At 38.9% G+C, this 16,251-nt stretch overlaps 1 protein-coding gene across 3 annotated transcripts in view; it reads left to right on the top strand.

Annotated features, from left to right (window-relative positions):
* Positions 1-16,251, top strand: part of Exoc6 (exocyst complex component 6) — a 146,297-nt gene that overhangs the window by 87,066 nt on the left and 42,980 nt on the right. For all 3 annotated transcript variants that reach the window (XM_076919887.1, XM_034518665.2, XM_034518677.2), the window contains one exon: positions 13,619-13,760. In XM_076919887.1, the coding sequence (XP_076776002.1) occupies positions 13,619-13,760 (142 nt within the window). The remainder of the gene's footprint in view (positions 1-13,618; positions 13,761-16,251) is intronic.

Genomic DNA, 16,251 nt, shown 5'->3' on the forward strand with positions numbered 1-16,251 from the left:
GTCCATGAAGGCTGGAATGCTAGTCAAAGGCCACAGAGTCAGGGTTCAGAGTCGGGGGTTATTCATCAGAAGCGTCTGGTTTGCTGGCCCAGCTGAACAGACAGGGAACAGTCACATTGGCTAGATGGTTCATCATATCAGCTTTCAGCAAGTCTGGGGCTTGTAGCTCTTTGGGACAGTTTGTAGTTCACAGCTGATTTCCAGATGGTGTCTGTCAGCTGAGTGGAAATCTGCTGAGACAGATATAGATTAGGAACAGAAGTTAAGGTTTAGGAACTTAAAGGAACACTTTACTTAGAACTTCCACCTCAGGAATAAGCCGTAGGTGGGGGAAAGCTTAGGCTTCTGATTCACAGAAGTACTTATCTGCAGTCCATTTGACCTATGACAGCCAGTTCCCAGTTGCAAGACCCTGAAGCTTACGTTAATATAACGTTTTCAAAAAGAGATAAACATTTTGAGCTGTATTAGTAGTACCACTGTTTGTAATCTATACAGAAATCCCACACCTTTGAATCATAGTAAAAGTTTAGGGACTCAAAAATGATTTTTGTGTGTTAAAAGCATTAACACACTTTCCTCCATCCAGAGGGGTGGATATATATAGATTGGACAGAGATGTTTTTACCATGGTGAGAAGCATATTTTAGTCTATACTTAGAAAACAACCAAAGGAAATTTTGAGCTTGTGACTATCACAGTAGTCAGTGCTTTACCAGAGCCAGATTAATAGCTAATCAGAACTCCATGGTTAATATGTTAAGACTCTGAATCTTTGAAGTATCAACATTGTCTTTAGGTTTTATTATTTTTCAATTATTTTCTCAGACCCTACAACTTGCATAGACCTTTTTGTTTTCTTCCAGTCACTTACCATGAGACACGGTGGTTGATTACTGAGAGCAGTCATTGCAAAGCAAGTCTTTTAAATAGAAGAATAGTAAAAAGTTACATTGAAACCTGTTTTGTGAGTTTGCCTCTCTTACTAGGAGACCTATCAGCTCTAGAAATAAACAAGGTCTGATTTCGTATACAAAATGCTTTCACCAGGCAGCTGCAGCTAAACTGTAAGCTACAGTTAGTCACTTACATGCCACTGGAGAGCTGAGAAGGATGCATTTGAGCAGAAAGTATAAACCAGATGACCTCTGTAAAACGACAGAGACCGGCTACATGGACCACTGATCCTGGGCTCCTCCTGAGCAATTTCAATCTAGTGGTTAGTTTGCAGCAGTCATACAGGAGAGCATTAACTCTGACTGCCACACAGGGCAGCATCAGCCTTTAGCTGCCAGAGCCAAAAGATTCAAGAGACTTTCCTGTGGGTGAGGAACTTGAGAGACTGGACTATTTTGGTAAGGCAAAGAGGGACCTTCAATCCCTCAGTGTCCTGCTTGTCCAGTTTTGGTAGGGTCCTGGAGGCAGGTTAGGCACAGGGAAGTTTGGCCCAGTAATTGGCATTACCAAACTCCAGGTGGAGTCATTGTCTTTGGAGGAAATCTTAGTGCTGCTGCTAGGAACTGTCCTTTTTATCACAGGAGGCTTTTCTCATTGAACACTTTAAATGCCATATTCAGTGCAAATCTCTGGAGAATTTTTGATACATCTATTAAGTGTATCTGACTTTAAATAAACTTTACTTGTTTTTAGTTACTTGTTTTAGGCTTAACCTTGGAACAGTATACAGAAGGTTAAATGAAGCTTAGTCTTGTCACTGAATTAAAGTTTTACTCAGTATGACTACAGGCACAGTTCTAAGCATGTCAAAGAATTTGATCTTTCATAAAGTGACTGTTAACCTGCATATCTTAATTATAGCCTTAAAATTACAATCCTTGAATTGAATCCATTTTAATACCAAAATAAAACTTCAAATCATAAATGTAGCCCATAAAGAGATTGATTTTATAGTGCATCATTATAGACTATCACAGTTACTTGTATGACTTGGTTTATCCACATAGCTAAAGCTTAGCAAAGTTAGCAAAGACGAAGAGACGAGATACATAATTTCACATCAGTTTCTGTTAGCCTGAACAGACTATAGGTAAGGAGAGACATTCCATAGACCCTTGCCAAACTGCTGAGGCATGAGGTCCTGCTGCATCATGAAATAGGAGCGCTTCAGTTTGTGGTGACCATAGCTGTGGCCCTGACTCCTTAGCCTCTCATCTCCTTTGCCCATTTTTAATTTTTCTTCTGACCATTTTTATTCAGTTCACCCTGTTTCTTAAGCCTCTGTTATTTTTGTTTGATTTTTTTCAAGACAGGGTTTCTTTGTGTAGCCTAGCTATCTTAGAACTCACTCTGTAGACAAGGTTGACCTTGAACTTACAGAGATCCACCTGCCCAATGGAGCCTCTGTTATTCTTTATGTAGAATAATTCAGATCTCTGCCATCTTAGTCTATCCAAAACCCCTGACCAGATCCCATCTCATGACATTATACCTCTGTTGTGCGTTCTCTCTCTCTCTCTCTCTCTCTCTCTCTCTCTCTCTCTCTCTCTCTTTCTCTCTCTCTCTCTTTTATGTTATGCTTTTAATCAGAAGACCTAACTATAGATGCCAGTCCCTGATAGTGACTCTCGGGTTGGTCTCAAAACCCAGTCAGAGGCAAGCAGCCCTAAGCTGAGAGGTGACCTGGGCTGTTTTGTTTTGATAGAGACAATTTTCTTTCTGGAGCTTTCCTACTTGGTTCTGCTTCTGGCTGCATTTTCTATCTTGACATTTTAAAACAGATTTTTCAGGTCTAAGTCCTCTGGGTCTTGAGCTGGTATATTTGTTATGGTAATTATTTAATCTCTATCTGGGGTTTCTACCCCACCTTAGATCTTACAGTTCCCAGATAAAAGACACACAATTTTTATAGTTTTAATAAGCCTTTAATGCACTAGAGATGGGTAGATGTCTACCCTGTAAGCTATTAGAATCTATTTTTCCTTCAATAATCCTGAATTATAACTTGCCGTGTTCCATCTGGGAGGTCTTAACTCCAGTTGGCCAGCCAGCCCTCATGGCCATGTTTTCATGACTCACCTACCCCATGGTGTCTTCTCCTCTCTCCACTCCACTTTCTCCTCCTCTCTTGTCATGGTCTCCTCAGATTCTAAGCCCAGAACTGAACCCCACCTACCTCTCTTCTGCCCAGCTATAGGCTGTGGGCATCTTTATTCCACCAATAGTTTGAACTTAAGAAGCCAGGTCACATAGTATCACTTTGTGTACTTGAGGACTCTCTCATCCCTCAAGCAACCAGGGCCAGTATTTAGCATTATAATACATAGCAGCAGACCAACCCTCCACACTATTCTGTTAGCTCAGTTATGTATCTGCCAAAGTGAAAACTAGAATTGGCAGAATTACTAAAATCTTTGCATATATCAAACCAGGGACATTTGGACATTCAATGAAATTTGGAGACATTCAAGGACAAGTTGTACATGCAGTATGCTGTAGCAAATTAAGATTATCTATGTATAAATTTCTAACCTTCAACCTTCTTGCTATAAGTTTTAAGTTAACTTTTTGTTACAGATTTTACAGATTTTTTAATGATACCCAACAAAGTTAAAATTTTAAGGTATAGAAAGTTTATGTAACAGTCTTACAAATCTTAGATAAGATTCATACTTTAGCAAAACTTTTAGTTTCTAAACTGGCATATTTATTGTGTCTGGACCTGTTTATATTAGCTTTATGTATAGCTAAAAACTGCCTGGCTCGTTCCCAGAGTTCTGTCTTATGCCACCTCTTTCTCACAGCTTTTGCCAATTACTTAGCTGCAGCAGGTTGCTTTTTCTCTCTTTAGGCCCCCCTTTCATATTTTGTCTTTTATGTGCTGTTTGTAGACTCTACTTTCTCTTGTTAGAATTTGTCCTCTTATGAAGAAAATGCATCTGCTCACCTTTGTATTTTCTGTCATATTTAATACAGAATGGTTGGTCAGCATTTTTAATTAACTGTAAGAGAAATGGTGAAGATGTGGATTACACTAAGTTCCTTCTACAGGCTGGCCAGCGCCAGAGTGGGACCCTGTGTCAGGAAAACAAACCAGAATAGAAAATGCATTTTAAAACTGTGTGCACTGAATGCATTTTCCTTTATGTGAAAAATATGAATGATCTGTGTGTTGGTATTTATGTGCAAATTTGAAACATCTTAAGGAAATAACAAATTCTTTTCTTTTTAGAACATGCCTTGAGTTTATTATGTAAAAACTTTATATTTATTTGTCTCTCTGACTCTGTTTGTACCTTTAACACTTTCTCTTTTCAATGACTTTCTGCTCCTCCTCAGAATATATTTTCAACAATATTCTGACAAGATAGACAGCATGCTTTATCTTGTGATGGACACACTTAGTACACATGGGATCACCATAGACCCTGATGACTACTTTGTTTTAGACAACCTCATGGAGACATTAGGTCCTTATAACATGAACCCCTCGAAGTCTGCCTGGGTACTTGCCACATGTGGATTTTGGTACTTCCCTAATCTTCTTGGTGTATAAATGATAAATAATCCTGTTATCAGGAACTTAAGATATCCTAGTTTTATTAGAGGCCATATTGTGGGAATGCCTATGATGGTATGTCAAATGCTGGATCATGCAAGAGCTTCTGTGCAGCATACTTGGAAGACACAAAACAGTTCTAAGCACACTAAATTCATGTAGCTATGTCAGTGTCTTTGGGAATGGGGAGCTGTCCATCTGCCTGTGACTGCAGTCTGCTTCTTGAACTTTTGTCTCTGAGAGGGTTATTTTGCTGTTTGTTCTTTTTGTCATTTTCCAGTGTTTGCTGAGGGTCGGGGATGGTACAAGATAGATAGGAAACTGTTTCCACCTTAATTCCTGTGTATCTTCAGTACTTCTTTAATATGGGAAAGGATCTGTTCTTTACCCAGGGCCTGTGACTCCTTTAATTTACCATGCTTGTCTTGATGATGCTGGATCACTTTTGCCAAAACAGCGTGTTCTGAAAGGTTTTATTCATATTTATTTTGATTGAAAAGAATACTTTACATTTAGCATTTTTCATGTTCTCCAGCAATGCCCTATATTCTATCTCTTTGTAATTTTTTTAATAATTTTCCATTTCTCCAAGATGCATATCATATACTAGCAAAGGTTTACCAGTTGAAAATTCACATTGAGACCATGGGCTGATGTCTCAATAAGCTAAATGCTTAAGTTGTAAGTGTATATAACAGTATTCTCAATTACTTCCCTGATGTTGAACATTGTAGAATTGTAGAAAACACAATTCTGAATTGCTTCTGGTCAGTACTTTATTAGAAGAAGTGGAAACAATAATGGAAAAAGGTATAAATCAAATAGCCATGAGAGTTTCCTAGGAAGTCAGTAGCTTAGGGTAGGTCTCAAGACCTGGCTATAAGTAACCAGTGAGAGGAATGTGAGTGAAATAATTAGAACAGACTCTTGGTCTGCAGACCAAGTCTCTGCATATGCACTAGAGACTCTGTAGCGCTGTGTCATAAAATCCTTTCAGTTTTTTTTTTTTTTTTTTGAGATAGGATGTTGCTATATTGCACAGACTAGCCTTGAACTTGCCGTGTCTTCTTGCCCCTTTGCCTCTTGTAGGATCCTGAGTTTTATTCATGCCAAAATAAGAATAAAAGCTTTTCATCTGGGAGTGGGCATGCCTGCATTCTTAGCACTTGGGAGGTAGAGGAAGAACAATCAGGAGATCAGGGTTCCTGGCTAGACCTGGCTATATCTCATAACACAAACAAATGACAGGTTTAGACATGGGATAATTCTGTTTCCCTGTCTTTCCTTTTGTGCAGTAATCATTAGGTGTATTGTTATCATTAGGGAAATTTAACCCTAAAGTCTTTTATGGAAATCAGTGTCATGGACAGTAGCATCGAAGTTAAAAGTGTCAGTTGATTCTTTGGAAACAAAAGAGCAATTGGTAGATCTGGATGTCTGTAAGGAACGGCTCATCATTCTGAACATTGCTCTGTATCATGCTGAAGGCTTTCCTAGGTAATTAAAAATTAACTACCCTGATCACCCTACCTGACTTGGGTGTACACAAACATATGTATGTGTGTGTGTGTGTGTGTGTGTGTGTGTGTGTGTGAGAGAGAGAGAGAGAGAGAGAGAGAGAGAGAGAGAGAGAGAGAGAGGAAAAGAGAAGAGAGAGAATGAATTTGTGTGTGTGTGTGTGTGTGTGTGTGTGTGTGTATGTTTACTGATGATTGAACTGGAGGCATTGCCGGTGGTAGGCAAACAGCTCTCATTTACACTCTTAAGATTGGGTCATCTTCGATATTCAGATTTGCTTAGATGCACGTGACTGGCAGTGTCCACACTAGCCCTATTTCCAACCTGGGATTGAGACTAGTGTTGTTTGTTACCTCCTCTGGAAACCTACACCTGGGATAAACATATGCTAGGACTTTGAGAATCTGAAGTTTGGGGATACTATTCAACAGTGTAAGGTGGGGTTTTTGTTTTGTTTTGTTTTATCCTCAAGTCAGGGTCTCTCTGTGTAACCCTGGCAGTACTGGAATTTGCTCTGTAGAACAGGCTTGAACTCAGATCTGTTTGCCTTTGCCTCCCAAGTGCTGGGATTAAAGGCAGGAACCACCACTGTCTGCCCACCCCTACACCCCGCCCACCCCACTGCAAAATGTAATTGAAAACCATAGACCTTACTGGAGTCACTTTGTGTTACCTGCAACCAAGCCACATGGTTTATGAAGAGATTGGGACTCTGATTACATAATTCCTTAGCTATGATTTTCTTCTTATTATACCATTTCACAGAATCTGTCATTCAGACATGTTCCCTGGCAAATGAAACCCTACTGACACTGGGCTCTCAGTAAATCTTTAAAGAGTTAACTTAGGTGAACATGGTGGTATGTGCTTGAATCCGTAGCAGAGGTGGAGGTAAGTTCATGTCCTCCTCAGCTGTGTATTGAGGGCAAGGATAACTTGGGCTATTATGAAACCTTGTTTTTAAAAACCGAAAAGAAAGAAATTGCGGGGAGGGGCAAGTCATAGGACTTTAGGGAAAAGGAAGAGAAGTGAGAAAGGAAAGAAAGGTTGAAACCTAAATAGACATCTTTTTTTTGGGGGGGGGGGGGGGGGTTGAGACAGGGTTTCTTTGTATAGCCCTGGCTGTCCTGGAACTCACTCTGTAGACCAGGCTGGCCTCAAACTCCTAAACAGACATCTTTGAATGACTGCCTTGTGCCTTTTTTGTTTCATTTTCTGAGAGATAGGGTTTCATGTAGTCTGGGCTTGTCTAGAACTTGTTAGCTAGCTAAGGATAGTCTTGAACTCCAGATTTTCCCACCTCTGCCTTCTAAGTAGTGGCATTATAGTCATGCACTTAGCTTGTATTGTATTTTCAGTAATGACTGTTGAAGGAGACCCCTGCATAGCTAGAATTCCTTTTTAGACCCTGGATTGGGCACAAACCATACCCAAACACTTTTTTTTTTTTTTTTTTCCACAGAGAGATCCTTTATTAGGCAGGCAAGAAAAGTTAAAATGGCTGCTTTCTGACTCAGGCAGAAAAATAGCAGCAAATGACCTTAATTTTTAAGAAGAGAAAATGGGAGGTCTGTGTTAGAGTGGGCTAGGATGCAGTTGTGTATTTTGATTGGACATGTTAATTAGGACAGCCAAAAGGGGCTTGATTGCTGACTTCAATACTTTGAGAGCTGGACCTTGGAAGTCAGCCTCAGGGTGGAGGAAGTGGCTAAATAAGGGAATAGACCCTGGTGGCTTTAGAAATGTAATTTAATGGTTTTTAGCAAGGCAGAGGGACTGAGGGTAGAAAGGCAGGGCTTGCCAGAGCCATGCTGGCCATCCTTTCAACTGAGCCTGTATTAACCATCTCATCTGTTAATAGTTTGCCATGGGTTGACATGTGTCTAATTCACTGATGAATATAACCTAGTAGGGACTCTGGCAACTTCTTTGGGCATTTTAAACTGTGGTATCACTGTAAAATACTGAATTCACATTGCTGTATGTTCCTGGAACACTGAGCTGTATGCCTGCACAAAGGAATGCAGGCATGGCCCAGTTCTCGGAGAGTTTCTGCTTTGATATGGTGTCTGGTGTGTTTTAATTTCTCAACCTGAATTTTCTGGATTGGCCCTACTACAGGTCAACTTAAGGGGAAAATTAAGTAAATCTTTACGTCTTTTGTTTTTTAATAGTTGCCAAATGAGAAGAGTTTTAGGAACAATAATTAATCAAATAAATTTCCTATTTAAGGCTTGGGAATCTCAGCACTTAGAAGGTAGAAAATGAGGAATTCAGACCCTCCTTGGATATGTAGTGGTTTGGAGGCTAGCCAGAGCTACAGGTGACCTGACCTGGTCTAAAATAAATGAATGAGCAAAAAGTAAATCCAAACCAAAACAGCAAAACACATTCCCCCGTTTAAATATCTGTAGTCCAGAAACCCATAGCTTGGAAACAGGAGGAATTTCTTCTAAACCTTAACCTTCCAAGACTTCCTTAATGTGTCCTTTTCTCTCTCTGGGAAAGCTGATGTGTGGAGTGACATGCCTGTTAGAACCCATTCAAAACACTGCTAAAGAATTGCCAAAGTGAGATGAGCAGGAATGGGATGTGGAGGCTGTAAGGGGAACAGAAATGTGTGTTACAGGTGGGAAACTTTGTTTCAGTTTAAAGAGAATCATGTTGGTTTTATTCATATGTCTTCTCATCCCAAAGAGCATTTCCACCACAGTCTCAAGTCCACATGAATGATGAGCACTGGAGCAGAGGAAAGGGTTTTTAAATGCTGAGAGGAGAGGGTGAGCATTGGCAGTTGCCCGTGGGGTTTGTGGTGAGTGATGTAACCAGTTCCTTCAGGGATAAAAACAGATGAAGACACAAAGTTGAGAGAAGCAGAGGTGTGCAAGTGCTGAGTGTGCTGGGTATGTAGAGGGGGATGTTTGGATGTAGAGGGGAGACGTTTGGATGAACTGTGGGTGTCTTGGCACAATCTCAAACATCTGTCTTCAAGGTGGTATTAAAGTCATTATTGAAACTCACTAAAGAAAGTCATCTCGATAGTTAAACCTGTATTACTCCCCCATTCTGTATTATTGAGAATCTGAGACATTTAGTGTGTTCACTTAGGAAATGCACTAAAACCCATCTTGATGGCTAAGAGGACTTGTGTATTGTGATATCATCTCCAGGAGATTTTAATATTCTATACTGTTTCAGTGTCTTTTTCTTTAATAACATTTTTATAGTTGAACAATCTGTACTTTCACATAGCAAAACTTGCCAGTGGTTCTTTTTTGAGATAAGGTTTCTCTGTATATCCTTGGCTATCATGGAGCTTTGTAGACCAGGCTGGCCTCAAACTCAGAAATCTTCCTGCCCCTGACTCCTAAGCGATGAGATTAAAGGCGTGTGCCACCACTGCCCGGCCAGATCAGTGGTTTCTTAATTGTACAAATAAAAGGAAGAGTTACAAAGTTCTTGAAGTAAAATGTTTCCTTTTGAATTATCTCTTTATATTTTAATTAAATTTTTTTATTTCTAATTTTAATATTTAGCTCACATTCTTTCAGTATATACATTTTAAAAAGATTGTGTATCGTAGCTCTTTAAGACATTGTCCAGTTCATCAAAACACTTTTCCTTTCTTTTTCCATCTGAAAAAGCTTACGTCACAGTCTTATAACTCAAGTTTCTGTAGTAAACAAGAGGTAGTGTGTTTGTATAAAATAGGGACTTGCTGTTGAACTGAAGTGACTTTAAAGAACAGGACCGGAAGGAAGAGGTTCACTTAGCAAATCCACTACTCCTTTGTTTTCTTTTTTACTCCCAGCCTTTGAAAACAAAACCTGATACTAATTTAAAGAATAACACAGTATCTTTGTATTTTTATGTAAGGTTAAAAAGTAGTTAGTTCTTCAAGATTAACGTGTGTGTGTGTGTGTGTGTGTGTGTGTGTGTGTGTGTAGATTGAAAAAAAGGAAAATGGATCCTTTGGGGAGTTGTTAAGGAAGAGTAGATCATTATAGAAAGAATGGTTGTGGTTTCAAGAGAGTATTTTTACATCATCTGTATTTGTGAGAATGAAGGCAGCTTTGGAAATCACTTTCAAACGGTTACTGTTTAAATAAAAGCTTTCTTAGTAGATGTGTGAAACAAGAGACTGGTGAGACAAATATAGACTTCAAATGAGAATTTGAAATGCCAAATTAGTTTTTAAGATCTCAGTATTTTGCCCTCTACGATATTAGACCTCTGAAAACATTTCTTCAAAACCAAAGCAGTTTGAGCCATAATCTAATAAAATGTGTTGTGTTTGTATGGCTATGTTATTTTATATTTCAAAAGAAACAGTATCTTTAGCCCAATCCACAATAGTAAATTATTTTGGAAATTTGGCTTGACATACAAACAGATGTGTTGCCTTGATTTCTTTCTACTGAAGTTGGTGGTTAGTGGTTTATTGTTCTGTGATTGGCATTGAAAGCCTTATTTCACAGCTTGCAGTAAGGAACTATCGGGTAGAGTGGATGTGTTCCACAAACGAGATTCAGAACGTGTCAATCAAACTCTTACACGGGTTATTCAGAGAACGAGTTTTCTTATTGATTTCACTAAACGTCGCCTCATGCTGTCTTTGATTGGCACAGCCTGGCAGGGAGGATGGATGAATCTGTCACCGGCTAGTTAATTGTGTTGCTGATCTCAGTCTGACATCAGGTCTTTGACTCCTAAATGGCTCAATACAAAACAAATTAGCAGATTGTAGTCATATTTCTCATTCTATATGCTCTGACTTTGTTGAATGCAGTCCATAAATCATATTGACTGACACACAAGCAGACGATGAAAGCTGCTTTTGAGACGTGCGTCCAGAAAGCAGCACGGAGAAGGTGCATGGAAGGATGCTTATGGCTGACCCTGTGGGAATTTCCTAGGAGCCAAATGTCTCTTTGCCACAATTGTTCTCAGAAGAAAAGCTTTGGGGTAATGCAAAAAGGATCTAATATGTCAGCAGATTCTCTTTTACAAGTCCCTTTGAAATATAAGAAGTTTGTCTAAGGGTTTTCTCTCTTGGCAAGCTGTTTTTCAGGGGGAAAAATGCTAAAGTGTGGCGAGAAAACATAGTTACCTTTTAAAAGTTTGGCGGGTGTTTTTACTTGTTGAACTTCATGTTGTTAAAGAGAAAGACAATGATGGTAATGTTGCAAGTAGTTTTTCTGATGAGGGCAGGAAACATGTTTGGTTGCTTGAAATGTATTAAATGTGCACTGTTTTGTCGATTATTTAAATAAGTAGATAAAATTTAAGAATGGTACCATGCATTCTGAAATTAGACAGTGGACACCTAGAGAATAGTATATAATCTTAGAAAACATGTTTCATAAAATTTCAACAATGTGAACCTTTGATAGTATTAACTTAAATTTTATATATAAAAAGGTATAATTCATTTTATTTAAAATATTTATAAAATGTTTTATTCTGTGAGTCTTTAAAATAACAATAAGCCTGTTATTCAATATGTCTAATCAAAAGAAATATAATATTAAAAATTTACTGATATATATATATATATATATATATATATATAATTTAACTAAAAACCAAGTTTGTGTATGTGTTTTTATTGCCTGCTTCTTCCAGATTTATGAAACAGCTTAAACTCTTGTTATCATTTGTCTCCAGTACTATTGTATATATGTTTGTGTTTCTGAACCTATGTTAAAATAATACCACATATTATGATGTATGGCAAACTTATGTACAAAATAAGCTAAATAATTTTTTGACCACTGATTGATCTGCTTTTTCAGTTAGTACATTGTTGTGTAATGATGTAATAGCATAGCGCTGGGCTGGTGGAGAAGTGGGCTAAAATGCACTAGTTGGCCCATCAAGTCAAAATAACATTTCTGTAAAGTATTTGCAAGCCTATCACACTGAAATTAAAGGACATGCCATTGATATCCCTTTTCTCTGCTTTTATCCCCCAACCCCCATTCATATTGATAGGCTCTGCCTGAGAATGGAGCTGTGTGGCCTGCAGGCTGACTCCTCTTGGGTTTGGGGGCTTTTGAGCATGCTGGGTTTTTCATTGTTCGCTGCATTCCTTTTTTAGCAATTCATCAGTATCTGTCAAATATATTGTTTGCATTGGCTTTTATCTCTGCAGTTTTTGATTGAGACACTGACACTGCATATCAGATATTTTGTTTTCTGCTCTGCATAGTGCCTAAATGCTAAGAACCCATCCATAAGCAGTTTGGTTCTAAGAACAGAATGTCTTGGATGAGAATTTTTAATGTGTAATTTAAAGAACAAATATTCTAGTAAGTTATGAACTGTATTTCTAATCCTTGCGACCTTTCCCACTAACTTTGCATAAACATTTTTGGACTAGTACACTGTAGCAGGTATGTTTGGGAAATGGATTTTATCATTTTTGTCTATTTGCCTTTGTGATGAGTAGGAAAAAAGAAAACACAGTTACCAAATGTCACCAGGTAAATATTTGTTAATTAAAAAGAGGCAAAGCATGGCATGTCCCCTGAAAGTCATTATTTTCCTAACCATAATCCTAGATCTTTGACTCCCACCATGGGAGTCAGCCCATTGCCTAATCATATAATCGTTAGCAGGCAGCCACCCTAGGAGGACTACACTGGAAAACTTTGACCTAGAAGAGTTCATGTATACTCTGTTAAACGTCTGCTTGAGTTAGAGATAGGGTGTAGGGGCACATGCCTTTAATCCCACTTTTCAGGAAGCAGAGGAAGGCAGATAGATCTCTGGGTGTTCAAGGCCAGTCTACATAGTGAGTTCCAGGACAGCCAGAGCTACATAATGACACCTTGTCTTTATATATATATTTGTGTGTGTGTGTGTAAATATATATACATATATGTGTATACATATATACATATATATACACATATATAAGATTCAGTTGTGTAGTCTGTAGGGCAAACATTAAAACTGGTATTTTAAGAAAATTAAAGTAAGACTGTCAAAGTTCATATCATGTATCTCAGTGAAAGAAAACCACTAGTATCAGTTTCTGTAGTTGGATGTAGCATGCATTTGATGAGTACAAGTGGAGCTGAAGTGGAAGGGGTAGGCGACCCTTCGTTCCATGGTAACCGTGACTCTGTACCACAGACCAATGTGCTGAGTGGAGGTGAGGACTCCAACTCCAGTGGTTTTGATTTTCAGGTACAGTTTAAGTAGTAATAACAATAGCTCAAATCACACAGTTAACTTCCTTTGTTCTGTCTTAGCTAAACATACAAAGGAGAGCTCAGGTGGCATGGTATGAATAAACTGCTCTGTCAGTATTGTGATTTAGTGTAATAAGTGCCGTATTTTCATGTGCATTTAAAAGTCTTACATTATTCCAGAGATCTGAAATAAATCCTCACATTTTATTATTTTCCTCTGTGCAGTTAGCACTTTAATAATATTGTATCCTGAGAAAGATGAGTTTTAGTTCTTTGTAGAATACAGAACCAGAAAAGCCAGCAGACAGTATTGTACCAATAAGAAGAGTGCCAGGTGTACAGTCTTGTGATATTTGTTTACATTTTGTTTGTTTGTTTTGCATAGGGGAAAGTTGCCCAGACAGCTTGCATGTCAGCCTGCCAACATCTGTCCACATCATTAATGCAGATGCTACTAGACAGTGAATTAAAGCAGATCAGCATGGGAGCCGTCCAGCAGTTTAACCTAGATGTCATACAGTGTGAATGTAAGTACATACTGGCCAGCCTGCGTGCTTTCTCTACAAACCTATAGTTAAATATTATGGGAAGCTGTCTATAGTAGGACAACTTGAAAAGAAGTAAGAAGGTCCAAGGTAACTAAGTTTTTGGCAGCTTTAGAAGTAAAGCTAACTCCTCCCTAGGAAGAGAGAAGTATCTCAGCTTCATGTAATAGCCTCCAAGAGGTTCACTGAAGTGCTGGTCTAGATCAAGGTAATTAAAAAAAGTGATTTCTTTCCTCTGTTCGTTCTTGCCTCTCCGAGACTCACCTCATGCCTGCTGTAGTGAATGAAACAATCCCAACTTGTCATTTTTACTTTTTCTGAACATGTAGGTTATTACTGAGAGACCTTGAATACCAAATGGTGCTTCTACAGTCTGTTCTTCATTCTTAGACTATTTTCCAGCCTTGACAACTGCAGTTATTTTTTTTTTTTACGTTGTTTCGTTTGAATGATGAGATTTGCATCTTCTGTGGTCTAGTGCTGACGTTAGTGAACAAGCTTTAGAACTCACATGCTTAGCCTTGTTACACATGCTTCAGGTATGGCTTTATCAAACCTGCAGTCTAACTCCCTGCCTGAAATCTTTGAGTCATTTTCAGGCAGCATTCTCGATGAATGGATCCCTAATTAAATGACCAAAAATCCTGGTTGACAAAGGGCTCAGACATCTCCATTGACCACTAAGAGTCACTGGGGCACGAGACAGATTGCAAAAATCTTTCTGGGGGGAAATTTACAAAATTATTATTACTTAGAAGACTAAAAAAAAAGTGAGGAGCTTTCAACTAAAATGGAAATAACATACTTTTTCCAGCAATAACTATAAAGTATTTGTGCATCCTCTGTGTATAATATATTCTGCTAGGGAAAATAGTCTGCTTTTTACTTGAAAGTGATTCTACCTTTATTTTTCCAGAAACCTTTTGTTTTTATCAAAGTAAAATTCTTATTTATTTATTTATTTATTTATTTTCAGAGACAGGGTTTCTCTGTGTAGCCCTGGCTGTCCTGGAACTCACTCTGTAGACCAAGCTGGCCTCGAACTCAGAAATCCACCTGCCTCTGCCTCCCAAGTGCTGGGATTAAAGGCGTGCGCCACCACTGCCCGGCTAAAATTCTCATTTATAAAATATCTATTTTGTATTTATAAAAGTATTAGATTCCAAACTGCACCTTAAAACTTCCTAAGCTTACATCAATTATTATTCTCCTACAGATTATCTGCCCTCCCTCTCTCTGCTCACTGTTTTTCCCCTTCTCTTCATTTCTCTCTTTATTTTTAATTTGACTTTAATTAGTATACAAAGTGTAGGCTTCCTTACAGTATTTTAATGTGTGCTGAGTTTTGGTGGACTACCCCATGTCAGCCCCTCCCTGTCTTCCTTCCTGCTTGGACTCTTTGACCCCAACATTGTATTTTCCATCTCCTTTTCTTGTGCTGAGAAGTTGTGTTTTGAGATCATTACAGCCTGATATTGCTTATGTCAATATTTTACACACATATTGCTTGATTCATTTTGTATTATTTTATCTTTAGTGTGGCTTCGAAATAACTAGGTATTTGACCAGCTAGCTGGTTCACTGGGTAAAGGAAGTCTCTACCAAGCCTGAGTTTATTCCCAGAACCCACATGGTAGAAGAAGAAAACTAAGTCCCACAGTTGCCCTTTGACCTCTGCATGTGTGCCTGTGGTATAAGCATTGCTCACCTTTGTATATGCACACAGAATAAATTAAATAAATAAATAAATAAATAAATAAATAAATAAAATAAAACCTTAATAATAATTGGCAGTTAAACCTCTTGTTGGGTTAGGTTGTGTCTTGTTACATATATGGCTGAGTGACAGACATTGTCATTTGCATAGGCAGCTTTCTGGTGTCTCATTCATTCATTCATTCATTCACTTTACATCCCAAGTATCAGCGCCCCTCCTCCTCCCAGTACCCACTCACAGAAGTCCTTCTCCAAGTCCACCTTCCTCTTTTTTTTTTTTTTTTTTTTTTTTGAGAAGGGGAAGACCCCCTCTGGTGTCATCCCTCCCACTCCCCTACTAACCAAGACAGTCCGTTTAGAGGCACAGGATCCACTGGCAGGCAGGCACCAGGCTCAGGGACAACCCCAGCTCCAGTTGTTGGGGGACCCACATGAAGACCAAGCTGCTCATGTGCTACATATGTTCAGGGGCCTAGGTGCAACTGTGCTCACTTTTTGGTTGGTGATTCAGTCTCTGGGAGCCTCCAGGGGTCCAGGTAAATTGGTCTTCCTATGGAGTCCCTTTCCTCTTCAGGTCCCTCAATCCTTCTCCCATGTTTTCCATAAGACTCCCTGAGCTCCATCTAATGTTTGGGTGTGAGTCTCTGCATCTCTTTCCACTGGCTGTTAGGTGGAGCCTAGTAGAGGGGAGTTATGCTAGGCTCCTGTCTGCAAGCATATCAGAGTGTCATTAATAGTGTCTTGCCCATGGGATGGG

Source organism: Arvicanthis niloticus, chromosome 1, assembly GCF_011762505.2.
Source record: "Arvicanthis niloticus isolate mArvNil1 chromosome 1, mArvNil1.pat.X, whole genome shotgun sequence".
NCBI classification, from domain to species: domain Eukaryota; kingdom Metazoa; phylum Chordata; class Mammalia; order Rodentia; family Muridae; genus Arvicanthis; species Arvicanthis niloticus.